The 18,993-nt window shown below is 33.1% G+C and overlaps 1 protein-coding gene across 1 annotated transcript in view; it reads right to left on the bottom strand.

Moving 5' to 3' along the window:
* Positions 1-18,993, bottom strand: part of mtt (mangetout) — a 750,264-nt gene that overhangs the window by 8,837 nt on the left and 722,434 nt on the right. The window contains exon 11 of the mRNA XM_072543415.1: positions 14,696-14,858. Coding sequence (XP_072399516.1) covers positions 14,696-14,858 — 163 coding nt within the window. The remainder of the gene's footprint in view (positions 1-14,695; positions 14,859-18,993) is intronic.

The following is an 18,993-nucleotide window of genomic DNA, read 5'->3' on the forward strand; positions in this document are numbered from 1 at the left end:
AAAATAGCGAAACGTGTCCTAGAATGGCTGGTTTGATGGGATGAGAATATCCCTTCTCGTATATTATTTAAATGTAACATGTAAAATATATACATGACAAATAAAAATCACAAAAAAGACAATCGAGTACAATCAACCAGCATATCTATCTTTTATAAACCTGACAAAGGCTTTCGATCGCATCCAAGTTGAAGACGTCTTACACCTACTGTATAAAAAAACGTACCAATCAATATTATACAAACCATCGAAACCATCTACTTCCATAATCGATTATAGGCAAAGATAATTGGAAAACAAACACAGTGTATACTTGTACAAAGTTGAGTCAGACAGGGTGACTTATTAAGCCCACTTCTCTTTAAGATAATAATCGACGAAATAATGCAAGCAGTACGTAAAGGTCGTGGTTACAGAATTGGAAACACAGAATTCCAAATATTATATTATGCTGACGACGCAGCACCAAAGATTAACACAAATCTTCGATATAACAGATAAGAAATACAATAGGATAATATCAGCAGAAAAACCAAATGTATGACAACATCTAAATACCCACTACAATGTAAAATTAAAATTAATGGGAAAATAATAAAGCAGGAAGCAAGATTTAGATATCTGGAAATAGATATAACTAGTTACTGAGATGTTAAAGAAGAAGTACGACAGCAAAGCTTAAGAGCAAGTAACGCGGCGGGATCTCTTAATGACACAATCTTGAAATCTGGAAGAACAAATACCTAAGACAAGACACAAAAACAAGAATCTATAAAGCAGCAGTTAGACCTATATTAACATACACGGCGGACAAGACCTGACACAATTATTTGTCTTAATTACCTGACACCTGACCTAAAACAATTATTTCAGATAGAAAACAAAACACTGAACCTTTAAAAAGAAACTGATGACTGTGAAGTTGATATTATAACCAACCTAGCCAGTCAATTACCCGTTGAACAACCAATCGGAAACCAAGGTTGGTTGAAACCAAATAGAACTGGCAGATGACGCAATTGTCCATCTAGATCTAAACATCAACCATGAAGAAGAAAAAGTCACAGATGAGATTACTCAAAAGATTTCTCATTACGATGGGTTGAAGGCCCTTGAAGCAGCTCTCGTAAATATCGAGCAGCAAGAGGAATCGCTGCTAGTAGACGTCCTTCATTTTCGACGTTGGCGCAACATCGCCCCCTCAAAAAGAGGAATGAAGCAAATATTTTTATCTTTAATATACAGTTTTAAGGCATTAAAATTACCACAGTTATAGTTATTTACGTGTTTTTCTATCAGTGCAACCAATCTCGGTGTTAACCGAGTTTTTTCCATATCCGAGGTAGTCACGGTCCCAATTACCTCGGATAATCGCGAGTCTACTGTATATCAATAAATAGATTTTTTTTTAAATATATAATTGCACTCTGACATATTAATCTCTTTTTGGAGATGATTTTATTATATTTATATATAAATATTTTTGGGCCTGCGTAGCGCAAGCGGTAGGATGCTTGCCTCGTATGCCGGTAGTCCGGAGTTCGAATCCTACCGCCGCACAGTGTACGATTTGACTAATCTAAGTGGACAAAAGGTATTTAAATTTTATTGTTAAAACTACGTTTAATCACTTCTATTTCACTTTTAAATACATACTTTAACTGATGATACAAAACAAAGACCCCAGCAGATTGCACAAGGATCTAGGGATCCCACCTTAAATTTTAACCTTTACCATGCGAGATGCGCTATGCACCATTACGCAGATGATTTTAAGACTTTGACATTTTTGTTTCTCCTAACCTAACCTGTATCTTTTACCGATTAAAAAAGGAGATCAATGCTCATCATATTATAACCACAGTATAAATAGTCTATACTGTGTTATAACCAATAAAAATAACCTTGGTCCATCCTTGGCCGTTTTCTTAGGTTGTTCAAAATTTCTATAAATATTTTGAGAACGATTTCAAAACATCAAACTTTGGTTCAATAAAAATGTGATTTTCATTACAACCAATAAATTGTGGCTTAATCCCATATAAACATAATATTTAAATTAAAAAAGAAGTTTAAAAAAGATTCATCGTAAAAGATTTTGCTATTTAGTAGTGGGAATAAAATGTAAAGAAACATACAAAAAACCAGTAGAAGTACTCAATGTTTGTCAAATAAAACAAGAAATAGGCTTTTTGAAAGAGGAAAGAAAGAATTTTGGAAATTAAGATAATATATTATGAATGATATGAAGGATAAAATTTTCTTTTAAATTAGGAATTAGTTGTAAGTTTTTTATTTATGAGATTTGCTAGTCATCATTTTAATCATAATTTCGATAAGACTACATAAATGAAAGATTATAATTGGTTAATTAAATATCTAGCTTAAATCTAGTTTTCAAATAAATTGTCAATTTATTATTTCTTGAAAACACAAGCCAAAATTTTAAAATCATAATATGCGTAATGGAGCATCGCGCAGATCGCATGGTAAAGGTAAAAATTTAAGGTGGGATCCCTAGATCCAAGTGCAGATTGCAGATCTTTTAGAAACAATGGCCGAAACTACCTGCACCTTTTTCAGGTAGACGATCGGCCGCTCAGTATTACCGTTAACGCTAACTTGTGTACACGTGTCTTGGTTTTCAGTGCAATTTTAAGTGATTTTTTATGATGGATTCGACATCTACAGGTAATTATGCATTTACTTAATGAACCAGATATAAACAAATATGCATTTGAAAATATATAATACCCAATACAAAATAGGTCATAAATTTTTTTTATTCATTTGTCAGACGTAACATTCATTTAGATATATATTATGTTGTCAAGTGTAGTAAAGCTGTAGGTATGATCTTAAAGTACTCTCTATTTAGTACACTTTCATAATATAATTACTGTTTTTTGCGATATTTTGCGATTTTTAACATATTTAGTAAATAAAATATAAACAGATATGTATTTTTAAATACTATACTTGTCTTAATACTCAATACAAAATAGGTCATCAAAATTATTTATTCATTTGCCATACGTATCTTTCATTTAGATATGCTATGTTGTCAAGTGTAGTAAAGCTGTATGTACTTATTGTCTTAAACTACTTTCTATTTCGTACACGTTCACGGGCGCCCATATTAAAAATTTAAGAGGGGGCTACACGTAAAGATGTTTCACATTATATTTTGTAAACTTTGGATAACCATATAGTTTAAAGCATCCGAAAAGCTAGAAGGGGTCCATGGTCTCCCCTGCTCATAGGTATGGGCGCCTATGTACACTTTCATAATACATTGTATAATTAATATTTCTTGCGTTTTTTAACATATTTTATGTTTGTGTTTACAGGTGCCCAAATGAAGCGGAAATTATTATTTGAATTTTGGCGTTCTATACCGGCTAATGGTCGATTAAATGCAGTAATCAACTTTGTGAAGATGAGTTTTGATGATCTGGATATTGATCAAGAACAAGAGAAGCAGTTAAAGGTGTTCTTAAAAAATGAATGCGAAAAAATTCGAGTCAAATGGGATCAGAAGCAAAGACGACTGGACTTGTTTTTAAGTGAATACGAACAATGGTTAAATAATGATTTAACTTTCGATATGCTGATATTAGCAAATCAATCTCCAAAACCAAGTACTAGTGGTGGTAGACCTCAAAAAACTTTTATGGATAGCTCCAAAAAGACAAAAAAGAGGAAAATTCAACATTTACTTAGCGACTACAGTAAAGACCAATTATCGTTTGCTGCACAATTAAGTGTCCGAGCGAGTGGCAAACGTAATGCTGCTATGTTGATGGAAGAAGTATCGTCAGCCTCACCAAAACGTGCTTCCACATATAAGAAAGCAAGAAAAAATTTAGATGTCCAAATGAAACAAAGACCCTATACACCTGAAGAAGCTTTGGCCTTTTTTATAGCAAACAATTTTACTGTCCAATCTTATAAGAATGTACAACAAGAGGCAAAAGAAAGAGGTTTTAATGCGTATCCATGTTATGATTACGTAGCAAAGGTAAAAGAGCAGTGTTATCCTCGAGTTGAAAATATTACAGTGACTGATATATCGGCGGAAGTAAGACTGGATGCTCTACTTAATCATACCGCACAGAGAATATGTAAGAACATTCTAGGAGAAAGGTTAGACACCAACATGCAAAATTATTCTTTAATATATAAGTGGGGATGTGATGGTTCATCAGGACATAGTTTATATAAGCAACCGTTTGAGGATCCAGAGACCACAGATGAATATATGTTTATAATCTCATTAGTTCCAATAAAACTCGTAAACAATCTACAAGAGACCATATGGCAAAATCCTCGGCCATCATCACCAAGATTCTGTAGAGTACTCAAATTTATTTATAAGAAAGAAAGCGAAGCACTGATAAAAGATGAATGTAGAGCGATTGAAAGTCAAATTCAAGAGTTAGTTCCAACTCTTATAGAAGTCCGAGGCGTTACCATCTCGGTCACGCATCAAATGATTCTGACAATGATTGATGGTAAAGTGTGTAATGTGTTAAGTGATAATAGATCAACTCAAAGGTGTTTTATCTGTAAGGCAACATCTAAAGAAATGAATACAGCATTAATAACGAAAGAGCCAGACGATAATATGTACCAGTTTGGAATATCTAGCTTACATGCTTACATTCGTACGATGGAATGCCTTTTAAATATTAGTTATCGTCAAGATTTTTGTGAGTGGCAAGTAAGAGGAGACAATAAAAAAGAAATGTTTAAAACAAGGAAAGACGAAATCAAGAAAAAATTTAAAGAAGTGGGTCTCATTATCGACAAAGTAAAACCAGGATTTGGTACCAGTAACGATGGGAATACCGCAAGAGCATTTTTTTATAATTATACGACCACAGCACGCATCATCAACCTTAATGAAGGGCTCATTCACAATTTTGGGACGATTCTTGCAGCTGTTGCGTCTGGTTATGAGATTGACTCTGATAAATTTCAGAACTACTGTATAAAGACTAGGAAACTATATTTAAGTTTGTACCCATGGTATAACATGCCTGTGACTGTTCACAAAATATTGGTACATGGAGCAGACATAATCAAAAATTCACTAATACCGGTAGGGCAAATGTCTGAAGAAGCATCCGAGGCTAAAAATAAAGAAATAAGAAGAGTCAGACTGGGACATACAATGAAAATTTCAAGACAGCGAAGCAATTATGACTTAATTAAATATTTATTAATATCATCTGATCCATATATATCGTTGTTGCGAAAACTTCCACTAAAACAATTTTCTAGACATGATAGAGATATAAAATTTCTATTAAAACAATAAAAACTATTTAAAATTTGGTCATGCCTTTTATTTACCACAATTAACTATGATTTTATCATAAAATGTAATTTAGAATCACTTAAGAGAGTTTCAGAGTTTTGTCCACCTAGATTAGTCAAATCGTACACTGTGCGCCGGCAAGAACAACTAGACATTTTTAAAAATGTCTATAGGCCCCAGCCTGAATAAAACGAGTACCTTGGGTAAAACCAGGGGTAATAATAGGCGGTTGAAGCGTAGCACTGGCCATGTTACCTTTCTTGCATACCGTAGGCCCTAGATATAGCAGACTACCCTGCTATACTCCCAAAGCCGCGAAGCGGTATAAAACGGGAGACTATTATTATTATTATAAATATTTTTTAGTAGATTTACCTAGTGTTTCAGTAAAGTTTTATAAGGTTTATTAAATGATCATTATCTGACCTCTCTCTTTTCTTGTCTAAGTGCGCAAAGTCGAATCGACATGACAATCTGAAGGTAAACAACTATTCCTACGAATATGCCTCCACCTTTTCCTACCTAGGCTCAATAATAAATGACAGCAACAACGTCACTCCAGAAATACAAGCACGGACTGATAGCTGTGCTTTTATGCATGCAAAGACCTAATGAAACGTAAGTTACTAAATCGTGAGTCTAAGCTTAGAATCTACAAAACAATAATTGGACCAGTGATCATAAATGTATGTCAAATGTGGACCCTTTCAAGCACTGATGAAAATCAATTGGGATTATTTTGATCGCAAAAGATTTAGAAAGATATTTGGACCAACCCATTGTAGCGCTGGTTCGTGGTTAATAAAAATTAAGTTGCTTAAAAAGAATGCCAGATAATCGAGCAGTAAAAGTAATCCAGAGATACTTTTTACTAAATCGTGGTATTCATACAATAAAAATATACAAAATTTACAAATGTTATTAAAAATTATCGAGGAGCTTGTCTTTCGTGCACGTTATTGTTTATTTTTTAGTCATAATAAATAAATAAATATAATAGAATAAAATTAGTAATCCATCCTTTATTAAGAGTCCTTAAGTTAGTTTCTTAAGATTACTCGTTATCTATGTGTCCTTGTTATTATCGATTTGTTTTTACTCTAGTCATTATAAGTGTTTTTTTATAAAAAAAAGGGATTTAAATTTACCAGACTGATCGTTACAGCAACCTAAAAAATATTGTGACATAAAAAGTCCTAAATGAAGTATTGATTGGATGGAGCCACTGTTAAGAAGCTTAGAGGGTAGTAGTCGATGAATATACAGTTTGAAAATGTTTTTTCTTCATAGACGATTTTTTTTAATATTTTGAATTATTTGTTGATAATATGAGTTAAAAATCGTATGGTTTATAAAGGTGACTTTAAGTGTAGTTAATTATTTCGAAAATTAATTTTTTCATCGTTATCTCGTTGTTTCTAAGAAATAATTTTTATTTTACATACTTTAAATTTAATCCTATCCTAAATTTTACATTTCAACCATATAAATACATAATAATTGTTTAAAATAGCTTAATTCTTCCATACTTTTCCAGTTTACTTGTAAAGTAAATCTTTGCCTTTTAAAGCACCTGGTCTAAGAGATTTATTTATTAAAATCGGTTTCAACATCCTATCTCCTGATGTATTGCTACAAAGTATGTAATAATGTTACTCGATTTTTACTTGCTTTATGTCCAATTGCAGTTTTTTTATCCTTTGCGATGTAAGTAGGGTAGGCATGTTTTTCCAATACAACCCCGTTTCATCAGCGCTAAATACTTGACCGGCTCAATAGTCCCCATCTTCAATAATTTTCGCTAGCTCCTGTGGAAATATTTTTGCTGCTGGTTTATCTACTGTAGCACACTCTTCTGTGATTTTGATATTATGAAATGCATTCGTTTTTATGAAATTAGCCGATTAGCATCCTTTGCTAGCTGAAAACTTTTTACCAGCTTGGGAAGGGAAAGTTGGTGGCTCTGAGTGTTTCATTAACTCATGAAACTAAAGAGCTTTTTCCTGGATAAAATAAACACTTACAGGAACTCTTCTTTGAATTAGTTCCTTCATGCAAATTGCGATGGCTCTTTCTTTTCTTTTTAATAATTCATCCCTTGAGTAAGTTAAAAATTTGGCTTATAGCACTTTCTTATTTATTTCTCTTACAGTTGATTCACCTAAATTAAATGTATTATAACTGCCGTAGATCCTTCACCTTTTCCTTAGCGATCTAAAATTGCAATTTTTATTTCCAACGAAATTGATTGTCTTTGATGTTTTTTTTCTCCATTGGGCCCAATTAAATTTTAAAAAAAGAAATAAAAAAAATTAGACTTACGACATTGAGGTGACAAAAATCTCTTCTAATGGAAAATAAAACTTTACGACACATTATAAATTTTAAACAACTTATTATAAAACGAAGCACCGCTAAGTCATATCCAGAAACCAAAAGTCAATTATTGACTATACTATAGTGAAAAAACAGAGAGGAGCTAATAAGAGTCGTAAGACGAAGTTATGAAATTGTAGCATAATAAATTTCTTGTGTTTAAAAATTTGCATAATAAATTTTTTTGGTTAAAAATTTCTAACGACGTCCCTGGTCCGAAATATGTATTTCCGTTTAAGTACTTGACATATTGCGTCTTGGTTTTACGATCCTAAAACCCAGCTGAAATAGGGATGTTCACTTATTTTTAAATATTGTTAAATTCAATAGGTTATAACATATATAAAAACATAGCAAATATAAAATTGTTTAAAAATATATTTCTTAAGATAAATCAATTCTTAATTTCAATTCTGATGGAGGTTAGAAAAACGGCTCCTCGCAGCGAGGCTACGGTGTGTGACGTCAGCAGTCGTATCGACAACTTGTTTTGTATACGTATTTACGAAGTGTAAGCAGTTCTCTAAGTATTTAATCACTGATAATGAAGCCAAATAAGTGGTGTTATGTTCCTGGGTGTCTAAATACATCTAAAAACAATTCTGAGAAGATTTTTATTACAGTTCCAAACAATTTAAGACCATATTCACTTAAAATTGCCAAACCACAGGTTTTAATATTTGCATTTATTTTTTTTTCTAACTTGCATAATAACTGCCTTTTCTAGTTTTTCCCTCTCTTTGTAGCAGTCCTTTTTGTATAGCAGAAATTCCAGTATATTCCAGTTTAATTCTCGGAAACTTTAGTGCTGTTTTTTAGTGAAATCAGGTAACTTTTTGTGTTTTTATTTTGAAGTAGCGACAGACAATTAAAAAAAAAATAATAATTGCTTTAATGATTTAAATAATAAATAATATAAATAAAAGGTTTTATTAATTGTTATTGTTAATCATAGGGTGTGGCTATGCTGTCATTTTGATGTTCTCTGTTAGATTTAATATTGACATATGACAGCCAGATCGTTATTTTTGCGACATTAGCTTGTTTTGTTTTTTAAAAAAAGATTGATCTTTATGAATAATTGTATTTAAAAAGATAGTTCTTTATTTGTAATAACTTTTTATTTGCCACAGTTATAGCCCAATAACATTTGTTATGTAGCAATGACCACTTGTAAATAAATAGGACACATGTAAGTTTTTCTTTGTTATTTTTGGTATAAATTTTTGTAACTAATTATATCATATATATTTTGTACCATTTTATATTTTGAAGCTGTTTGTGTTGAGACAGCAATAATTGTTTAATTTATCTTTCTGAACCATTTTGTTTATTTTAGAAATATCTCCTAATCCCTGTTTGTGTTCTTTATTTTAGGAAAGAAGAGCCTTTTTTCCTTTATCCAGCTAGATTAGGATTCTTCGAAGCTGCATCCTTATTTCAAATAGCTAGAGGTCTTTCTTGTTGTTTCTATTTGTCCAGGACATTTATGTAAGTATCCATTTGTTTCAGTTTTGCAGTTGCCCCAATCCATCCCCCTTGCCATTCACTTATCCACGACCCAGCTCTCCAAATAAGCCCTGAGTGCCGTTCGCACAGTATCGTTTATTTTGCTTGCCCTATCTCCACCCCAGTAACTTCTGTCCCAATTTTCAAACCCCTATAATTATACCCTAAGAGGTAGGCAAAATATTTCGTTACAAACTAGGTACTGAAATATAACTCCCTAATAGGAAATCGAACTTTGGAAGGGGAGTTTAGCTTCGCAACCAAACCAATGGGAAAACAGAAGATGTAGTCATATAAATGGTTAACTACGGCATTAGAACATGAACGATTGTGTATGTTTTATGATGTATGTCTATTATTATATCCCTCTTCTTTTATTCTGCCTTGAAATCGGATGTATCCAGTGTAGAGTTACTCAATTCACCGTACAACAAATACAAGTAGAGTTTATAACAGCGTCTATTTACAATGCAATAATTAACAAGTATATTATTATTATGAAAATTCAACTATCTCCAGGTGCTTATCTAAAACCGTATTTAATTAAACCGAATAAAACAGCAGAACTCAAATTATAAAAACACAAGAACTTTTATTTACGTTCACCAACTACAAAGTTCATAAATATACAACTAGTTTTTCAAGAAAAGTAAATACCGACTTCCAGAACTCGGTTGGCTGTGTACGAATTTCGTTTGTGAAATTCGACTTGTGGTGGTGGTGCCCAGCAGCGGACTTCTTTTAATTAAGTTTATGCCAACAGAAAGTTTTTGCTTCGTTTGTATTTTAATATGCTTAAGTGCATTTGGGAAAATAAAGAGAAACAATGATTTGGATACCAATTTGCAGTTTTAATTTACAAGCGCTTAAGAAAATATTAATTCCAGAAATGTCCATAGTGTATTTATTATTCCAAGATAAATACAGTTAATCCGGTGGATTTATGAACATTTTCATGATTCGTATTAAGGATAATAAACCAAAACATATTAGCCATCTGGTTAACTCTGCCCAATAGAATTTCATGCCCTAGGTACTTAGTAGTCTGCACAATATCCCTTCCATCGACAGCAATATTTCGATTTAGCATCAGATTAGTCATTATTTGCGTCTTGTTCATATTAATTTTTAGTCCGACCTCCAAGGAAGCGTGTATCAACAATAGATCAATTCCGGCTTTACGATTGCAGCCAATAGTATTATCCGAAATTAAGTATTGGCTGTTGTGTAAGCTCCAATGGAAGAGCGCCATGAAGCAGGTGACCTAATTAAGTCTGTATAAATATAGGTGCACAACGGCCAAAAATTCAAGGATTACACAAACCAGGAGTCGCCAAAATCATCAGAAAACTAAAAGGAAGCAGAGCACCACGACCAGAAGGAATACACAACGTCATCCTTAAGGAACTACCTAAGAAGATAATAGTACAACTGTTCTATATCTTCAATGGAAAAAGGACATTTTCCAAGTAACTGAAAACACGCCAAGATAATTCCTCTACTAAAACCAAGGAAAGATGGAAGAAGACCGGAAAGCTACAGGCCTATATCTCTCCTAGAAACAATTGGAAAATCCTGAAAAAAATCATGTGTAAAAGACTAATGAAACACGCAGAAAGAAGAAGAATCATCCAAGAGAAACAATTCGGATTCAGAAAAAGAAGAAACTGCGAACTACAAGTTGCAAGAGTTATCAACTACACGAAGATAAGGTTTAACAGAACACAAAGAACAGGAATGGCCATACTGGAGATAGAAAAACATACGACACGGTTTGGAAAAAGGCACTAATCTTCAAGATGGACAGAGCTGGATCACCTCAATATTTAGTTAACATATGTGACATATATTACCGACCAAACGACCAAAAGATGTCGATGATTCAAGAAATCCAAGAAGGGATGCAACAGGGCAGTATTCTCTCGCCCATTTTGTATAACATATTTGATTCAGACATACCAATAGACCCAAGAACATCTACAGCCCTATACGCAGGTGATACAGCAGTGTATGCAACAGGAAAGGATAACAGAAGAATCATCGGAAATATGGAAAATCACCTTGGAAAAATTACATAATACACGGATAAATGGAAGATCAACATCAACGCAGAGAAGACACAATTCATCATGTTCACACAGGAAAACAATCCACTAGTGCAAGAAATCACAGTAGGGGGAAACAGGATCCAATCGGGAGAGTCAGTCAAGTATGTAGGAGTCCACCTCGACAAAAGACTAAACTTCCAGTTGCATACACGAAAAATCAAGGTAAAAGCGAATGCTGCTAAAAAAATAATACTTTCTTATATTTTCAGGACCAGTCCAATAACAAAGACAAAGAAGATTCAGTTATAGCAGGCCTACGTTAGATCGGTTATACTTTATGCATTCCCAGTTTGGAATTCCATAGCGAATAGTAACTAGAGGAGACTTGAAGCTACAGAAACATCATGTTACAGGATTATCGACGGATCAGCATGGGAAGAAAGAATATCCAATGCAACCATCAAAGAACGGCTCCAGTATACACCACTGAGGAAGGTGGCTGAGAAAAGGACCAGATACTTCTACCAGATACTTCTACTACACGAAGACTTCTAAAGACCAGGGACATCCTCGCGAAAAATCGGCCCCAGAGGATGTTTAGACAAACTCTTAGACTGATCGACCATCTGATCAGAGTCTAGCCAGGTGGTTAGAAACCAGAAACCGAGAGGAAGAAAAATCAACATCAGGCGGTGCAACAGCGGGACGTCAAGAAAGAAGACTATGATATCTTAAGTTAGCTTTAAGTGTGAATTATATATATTATTAGGGCAATAAACGTTTTTATTTTTATTTTATAACCAAAAATTCGTTCTGGTCTGGACAGGGATCCGCAGAACCAGCCTTCTTGGCATTAGAAACCTTCTGGTTGATTTAGTTCCCAGAAACTCGACTTTTACTTTTACCTAACCGCTATCCTTTTTATTGCAGGATTTTTTCGAAGTCCCCTAGCTGGACTTAGAATAATTTCATATTTTGTCTTTTATTTTACAGGTATTTTCGAAGTCGAAATATTTATTTTTGATTTATTTAATCTTTTTGACTTAAAATAATTTCGCTGAAGGGACTTTTGTAATAGAAGAATTTTTGTAATAGTTTTATAATATTTTATTTTTAGCCCCAAGCGGACTTGGGTGGGTATCCGAGTGGGTAGTCGCTGGATTACTTATGTCTGGATTACTTTAAGGATATATCTTGCATTTAGTTTGAAGAAGAGATATACAATCCTGAAGCTTATGCTGATAATTTTAACTATATTTTGTGTGTGTTTTCTATGTATAATGAATTCTACTTTACCATTTAAAGTGTCTTCTTCACCTCTAAAATGAAATACGTGACCTAATTTAAGAGTATTTTAATATTGTTTTGAAGCTATTTTAAATATTTTTCAAATTTTTCCCAGTACTTAAATCTTTGATTTAAGAGTAATTTGGGCTTCTCCTCTTCGTCTTATTTTACTGAGGCCGATGATGTCATATTTTATGTTTTTCAGCTCTTCCTCCAGGTCCATCATCTTCTGGTCTGATACAAGAGTTCTAACATTGTATGCAGTAATATGCATTTGTCGTTCTTTATAGTAGCCTGATTTTTTCCGGGGATTCTTAGCACCCTTTGCTCCAAACCTGTTCCAACCACTACCTTGGTTGGGGGTGTTTGAGCTGCCGGAGACTGAGGGCCCTTCAGTAATTTCGTCTTTCATGGAAAATAACTGGGGCTTTAGCCATTAAGGCTTGTCTAGTTCGTGTTGGCGAGTTGGTTTGGAAGTGGGGGAGAGAAAAGGGTGGAGATGGGAACGCTTTGGGTTTGGACATGTGCGCTTGGGCAGGTGCGCCATTCCTGAAGTAGATCTATCTCCTGCCCGGATGGCAGAGAAGTATTCCTTCAATTATAATTGGGTGAAAGTGATAATCAAATATTTAAGGGTTTTTTACACAGAAAAGTTTTATTTGAATCTGTACAATATTGAAACAGATTTTATAATATAAGGAAACAGCATTTAAGCCGTTAACAGCAAAATAATAATATTAAATGTCAATTATAACATATTTATATTAGTTTTCAACTGCTACTAATGTCAAAATCATAGATTCCAGTCAGTGGCGCTACAAGTGATTTTTGTTATTTAACTTCGTATCTAAATCTAATTATAAGAGAAATAGGTTAATTTTTTTCACTAACGAATATTTATAGTATACATAATGGGGCTTAGCTTCTGTTATCCCTTTAAAGGCGCCCTAATGAACTGCAGCCGCAGTCATAAGCCGGGCGAATATTCCATTATCCTAATTTAGTGGAACTTCGTTTACTCAATAAATGAATTATTGATTTCCGGCAAGAAGGCATTAAGAAATTATTTTTTGTGTCACATGATAAAATCAGCCGGCTGTAAATTTGATGGGAAACTGGCAGGTGTCGTTAGGGCGTCGGTGCCTTAAGGTATTCGGTTTATTTGCGAAAGGTTTAGACGGTTTGTTGAACTGATGAATTTTACATCAAGTACGAAGTTGTCAACATTCTTCATGAAATAACCGGAAAGCCACGTTTTATCGATTTAGAATATTATTCAGTAGCGAATCTTGTCTATAAAGAAAAGTCATCATCAATAGTAATAAAAGTTATTTTTTCCTATTACTACTTAACTATTAAATGTAGTATAATTATTATTGTTTCTAATTTCTTCTCCCTCTTCTAGAATTTGTTTAAAATCAATTGCTATTTCTACAAAGTTCTACAAAATTCAGTCTCTCTCTTACTCATTATCTTACATATGTAATGATTTCACAGATTCACTCCCATACAAATTTCCAACGTGGAGCGCGCGTATAGAAGTATAACTTCAAAAAATCAGTTATTATTTAAATGGGAATAATCATAATTTAAGGTTAAAGTAAGTTTATATAAAATTTTTATTTAAATAAACTTATTTTAACCTTCAATTGTGGCTTATTCCCATTTAAATAGTAATTACTTTAAAATACCACAAGAAAATAGCTTCAGAACAATATTAAATCAAATTTACAGGAACCCCAAGTATTGTTTTTTCAATGACTCCTACAAGAATCGTAAACTGTGATCCCCAACGTAGTACACATTATACATTTTGGCGACAATTAAAACTGTATAAATCGCTTTTAGAGTCTATTTAAATTTGACAACAAAACATTTACTATGGTTAATATTAAAACATCGTCCATTATTTCGAATATTAAACTACATGGTCAAACTAACATATAACACAACCTAAAACCTTCTGGGGTTTAAACATAAACTCAATCTAAAACCCAAATAAGGTGATATAAAGCAACTAACTGTTTAGACCCTCATTAATATCTATTTTGCAACGTTCACTGAACAAAAACTTCAGTGAACTCCTCACCAAACTGTTTATTTCTCACAGAAGGTAATCTAGAATTATATCAGAAAATTAGTAAATATTTACCTGCACTCCGACTAATCCGAAGCATATTACGAGCTGAGAACGGGGTGATATGAAGTTTGGTCGTTTTGCGGAGTGTTTGCCGGCGTTAAAAATCCTGGATATTCGATTGGTTTTCGTGAGTAAGGCTGCATAGACCACCGTGAAGCAAAATCCTGCACTAAACCTGTAACAAAATACACAGGAGTTGCGTTATAGTTTTTCAGATAAAAGGGTTTACGTTAGTTTGTCAAGCTGATGAGATTTTCTCTAAAATATCCTTTTGTATAAAAGCAAGTGATAGAGTAGGAAAAGTTAGAAATTTTTTTGTTTTAAATTAAGAATTTTGTTTATATACAGGGTGAGTCATGAGGAACTTTACATACTTCTACCATATGTAGAGTCCCTCAGGGAGCATATCATGTGGCCACTAAAAAATGTTAACTCCTCTTCTTTATTAATTAACAGGGTGATTTGTGTAATTGACCATTTATTTCATTTTACTGTAGTGTTTATACGGCTCATTTGATTTTTTAAATTTTTGCATGATACAGTACACTACTATCAAGCATTCGACTGGTATTAGCTACACTAAAAAATTCCAGGACTGGCTTTGGAAAAATTAATTTAGGGATTCGTATTAAATATTACACCCTGTATATATATTTTTTTAAAATGCAATAAGTGATTTTCAAACTACATAAATAGCCAATGAAAACGACATATGCGACAATGTTGTCGCACTTTTATTAAATTTTTAGTGAACGATCAAATCTTACCAAAAATAGAACAACCATAATGAAGTATAAAATTATAAGGTAATTAATTTAAACAAATGTTATTCATTTCAAACATTTTAATTGAAATGATAAACTGAGTCACTGCACAACAAAAAACAGTAACTACTAACAATAACGAACAACAATTTAAAAAAAAAAAACTAAAAATATGTAGGTATATAGTTATGATAAACCCATAAATTAGAACGGGAAAAGATACAATAATGGTAACAAAATAAAAATAATTCAAAATAGATTTTCGAATTGGAACCCTGCAGCCTGTACACATTTTTGTTGCCGAATTGTTAATTGACGTATTGAATTACGGATACTCTGGGGATCGTTTCTAATAGTATTACAACAATGTATAATTCTATCAATTAATTGTTGTCGGTTATTAACATTCACTGCGTAAACTAGTTGCTTCAATCGTCCCCAAATATGGTAATCAACGGGATTGAAATCAGGGGATCTTGAAAGCCACGAAATAGGACCTGCACGTCCTATCCACCTGTTGCCATAAACATTATTGAGATGTTGTCTCACTGCCAGTAAAAAGTGTGGGGGTGCCCCATCATGCTGAAAATAAATCCCTCGGATAGCAACGTTCGCGTTGGCAAGCAAATTCGGCAAAATATTTTGTAGAAAGTTCAAATAGACCTGCCCTGTTAAAGGACCATCAAAAAAGTGAGGACCTACTAATTGGTTATTTATGACACCAATCCACACGTTAACCGAAAACCTTAACTGAGAACGACGTTCTCGAATAGCATGGGGATTTTCTTCTGCCCACACATGTGAATTTCGTGAATTATTTATCCCGTCTCTGGTAAATTGGGCTTCATCTGTAAATAGTGTCCTGTATAGCGTTGGTCGATTATTGTTAATCCATCTACAAAATTCCAACCTATCGATCTCATCTTCAGCATGTAGTAGCTGAACCATTTGAATGTGATATGGGTATAGATTATTTTTTGTAAGACTCTACTTACTTTTGATTGAGTAACATTGAGTTCTCGACTTACTTGTCTAGTGCGTATTGTAGGGTTCATAGTAACGGCGTCCATAATGTCATCTTCCTGCGCTTCATCTACATGTCGCTCTGTTGTTCCACTAGGAAAAGTGCCATTTTCTCGCAAATAATTAAAAACTGACCCAAATGTTGGATGATTGGAAGTTCGACGATTAGGAAATCTCCTGCGATATTCTCTACTAGCAGCCCTACCATTCCCATTACAGAATCCATAAACAAATATTATGTCTGCATATTCTGTGGTCGAAAACTGATGTGGCATTTTGAACGAAAGTAACAAAAGCTCTACCAAAACTAACACAATGTACTTAACGTAGATATGACAGAAGAAATATGTATTCTTGTACACATAAATTACAATTGATAATGACAATAATGACAATGGGTATAAAATATCAAGAAACGTCAAACGGTCAACGCCAACCTTCATTTTAAACTTTTTTAGATTTATTTTTATTTAGTACAGTTGATGCAATGTATTATTATTTGACATAAAATTTTAATCATTTACAATCAACAAAAACTAACACATACAAGAGGTTTGACTTTTTAATCAATTTAATTTATTATTTATCGAAAATAATGCCCCAATACGATCTATGAGTAAAAATTTAAAATTGAAAAACAATTGATTCTATCGTAGAGATAATACAAAGTGACAGTAAAGATGTTAATTTTCTACGTATTAGATTATGTTGTAGGAACTCATTTTAATTAAAATGTTTGAAATTTATACCATTTGTTTAAATTAATACCTTATAATTTGATACTTCATTATGGTTGTTCTATTTTTGGTAAGATTTGATCGTTCACTAAAAATTTAATAAAAGTGCGACAACATTGTCGCATATGTCGTTTTCATTGGCTATTTATGTAGTTTGAAAATCAATTATTTCATTTCAAAAAAAAATTTTTACAGGGTGTAATATTTAATACGAATCTTTAAATTAATTTTTCCAAAGCCAGTCCTGGAATTTTTTAGTTTAGCTAATACCAGTCGAATGCTTGAAGTAGTGTACTGTATCATGCAAAAATTAAAAATAATCAAATAAGCCGTATAAACACTACAGTAAAATGAAATAAATGGTCAATTACACAAATCACCCTGTTAATTAATAAAGAAGAGGAGTTGACATTTTTTAGTGGCCACATGATATGCTCCCTGAGGGACTCTACATATGGTAGAAGTATGTAAAGTTCCTCATGACTCACCCTGTATAAAATTTAAACAAAGGTGCAGTGTAAAATTGTGAATTTGTTATTCATCTATAACAAATCAAGGGTAAACAACTATTTCGCCAATTTGGCGTGAGGTTAATTGCCAGTCCTTTCGGTAATGATCCATTATAAGCAACAGGGCTGTATTCAGGTTACTTAGTCCTAACATGGAAATGGATTCAGCAGCGGAACTTCCACCATGAAAAGTTCTGGTAATCTACTTGTGAACCAACCATTAACATTATATTCTACAGCTCTTAATCAACCTATAAATAAATTTCCAAACAAAAAACAAGCAATTCTACTTTACCCACTTCTAAACACTAATATTTAAGTTTACCTTAATGCAGTAACTTGTAAAGTGGATCCCAGAAAAATACATTCTATTTCTAAAATTATACACGATCTTCTTTGTATCTTCTTTACCAGTGTACAGACAGTTGATGGGTTTATAGCAAACGACAATGGGATTGTAGTAATTAATCAAGAACGTATTCAAGCCCGAGGACTAATAACTTTAAATAAACGATTGATTATTTCCAACGTATGTCCAAGTATCCCGCACAGCATTATAGAAGAACAACTGAAAAACTTAGGTATACACGTAATAACTTCAATTGACTTTCTTAGGATAGGGACTTCAAATTCAAGTATATCTTGAGTTTTCGACGATACACTTTTATAGCGCCAACTAACTTAGACAAATTACCCGATTCTGTGTTAATTAACCATGAGGATAACAACTATCGAATTTTATTTTCCATTGAAAAGCAATCTTGCTACTTATGTAAGCAGGAAGGAAATTTTGCATCTCAGTGTTCTAATAAAAAAAATCAAACTCCTTCAAACAACACCCAAAATACTGTTTATCTAAACTTTCTACAGGAAGTACACCAATCAGCTCCCCTTTCGACAATTTCTTCTACATAATCCTCTCCTACTGAAACTGAAACTACAGTAGAAACTATAGTAGTACAATCAGCTGATTTGTCGATAAATTCCTCTACACAATCCTCTCTTACTGAGGCTGAGACGTCCAGAAAAATTATTACCTCGTAGTCTAGAAACGAAACGTATCTGAAATAATATCCCCCAAATAAGAAATAACGAAAATGCCACGAAGCCACGAAGTAAAAAACCAAAAACTTAACAAGGAAACAACAGAAACCTAGTAGAAGATCTTACCAAATGCATCAAACAATTCTTCAAAGAAAACACCAACAATTGATACTTAACACAGGAAGAACTTATTGGCTTCTTTGAAAATGCGCATGGTTCTTCAGATCCTCTCA

Source organism: Diabrotica undecimpunctata, chromosome 9 (genome assembly GCF_040954645.1).
Source record: "Diabrotica undecimpunctata isolate CICGRU chromosome 9, icDiaUnde3, whole genome shotgun sequence".
Lineage (NCBI taxonomy): Eukaryota > Metazoa > Arthropoda > Insecta > Coleoptera > Chrysomelidae > Diabrotica > Diabrotica undecimpunctata.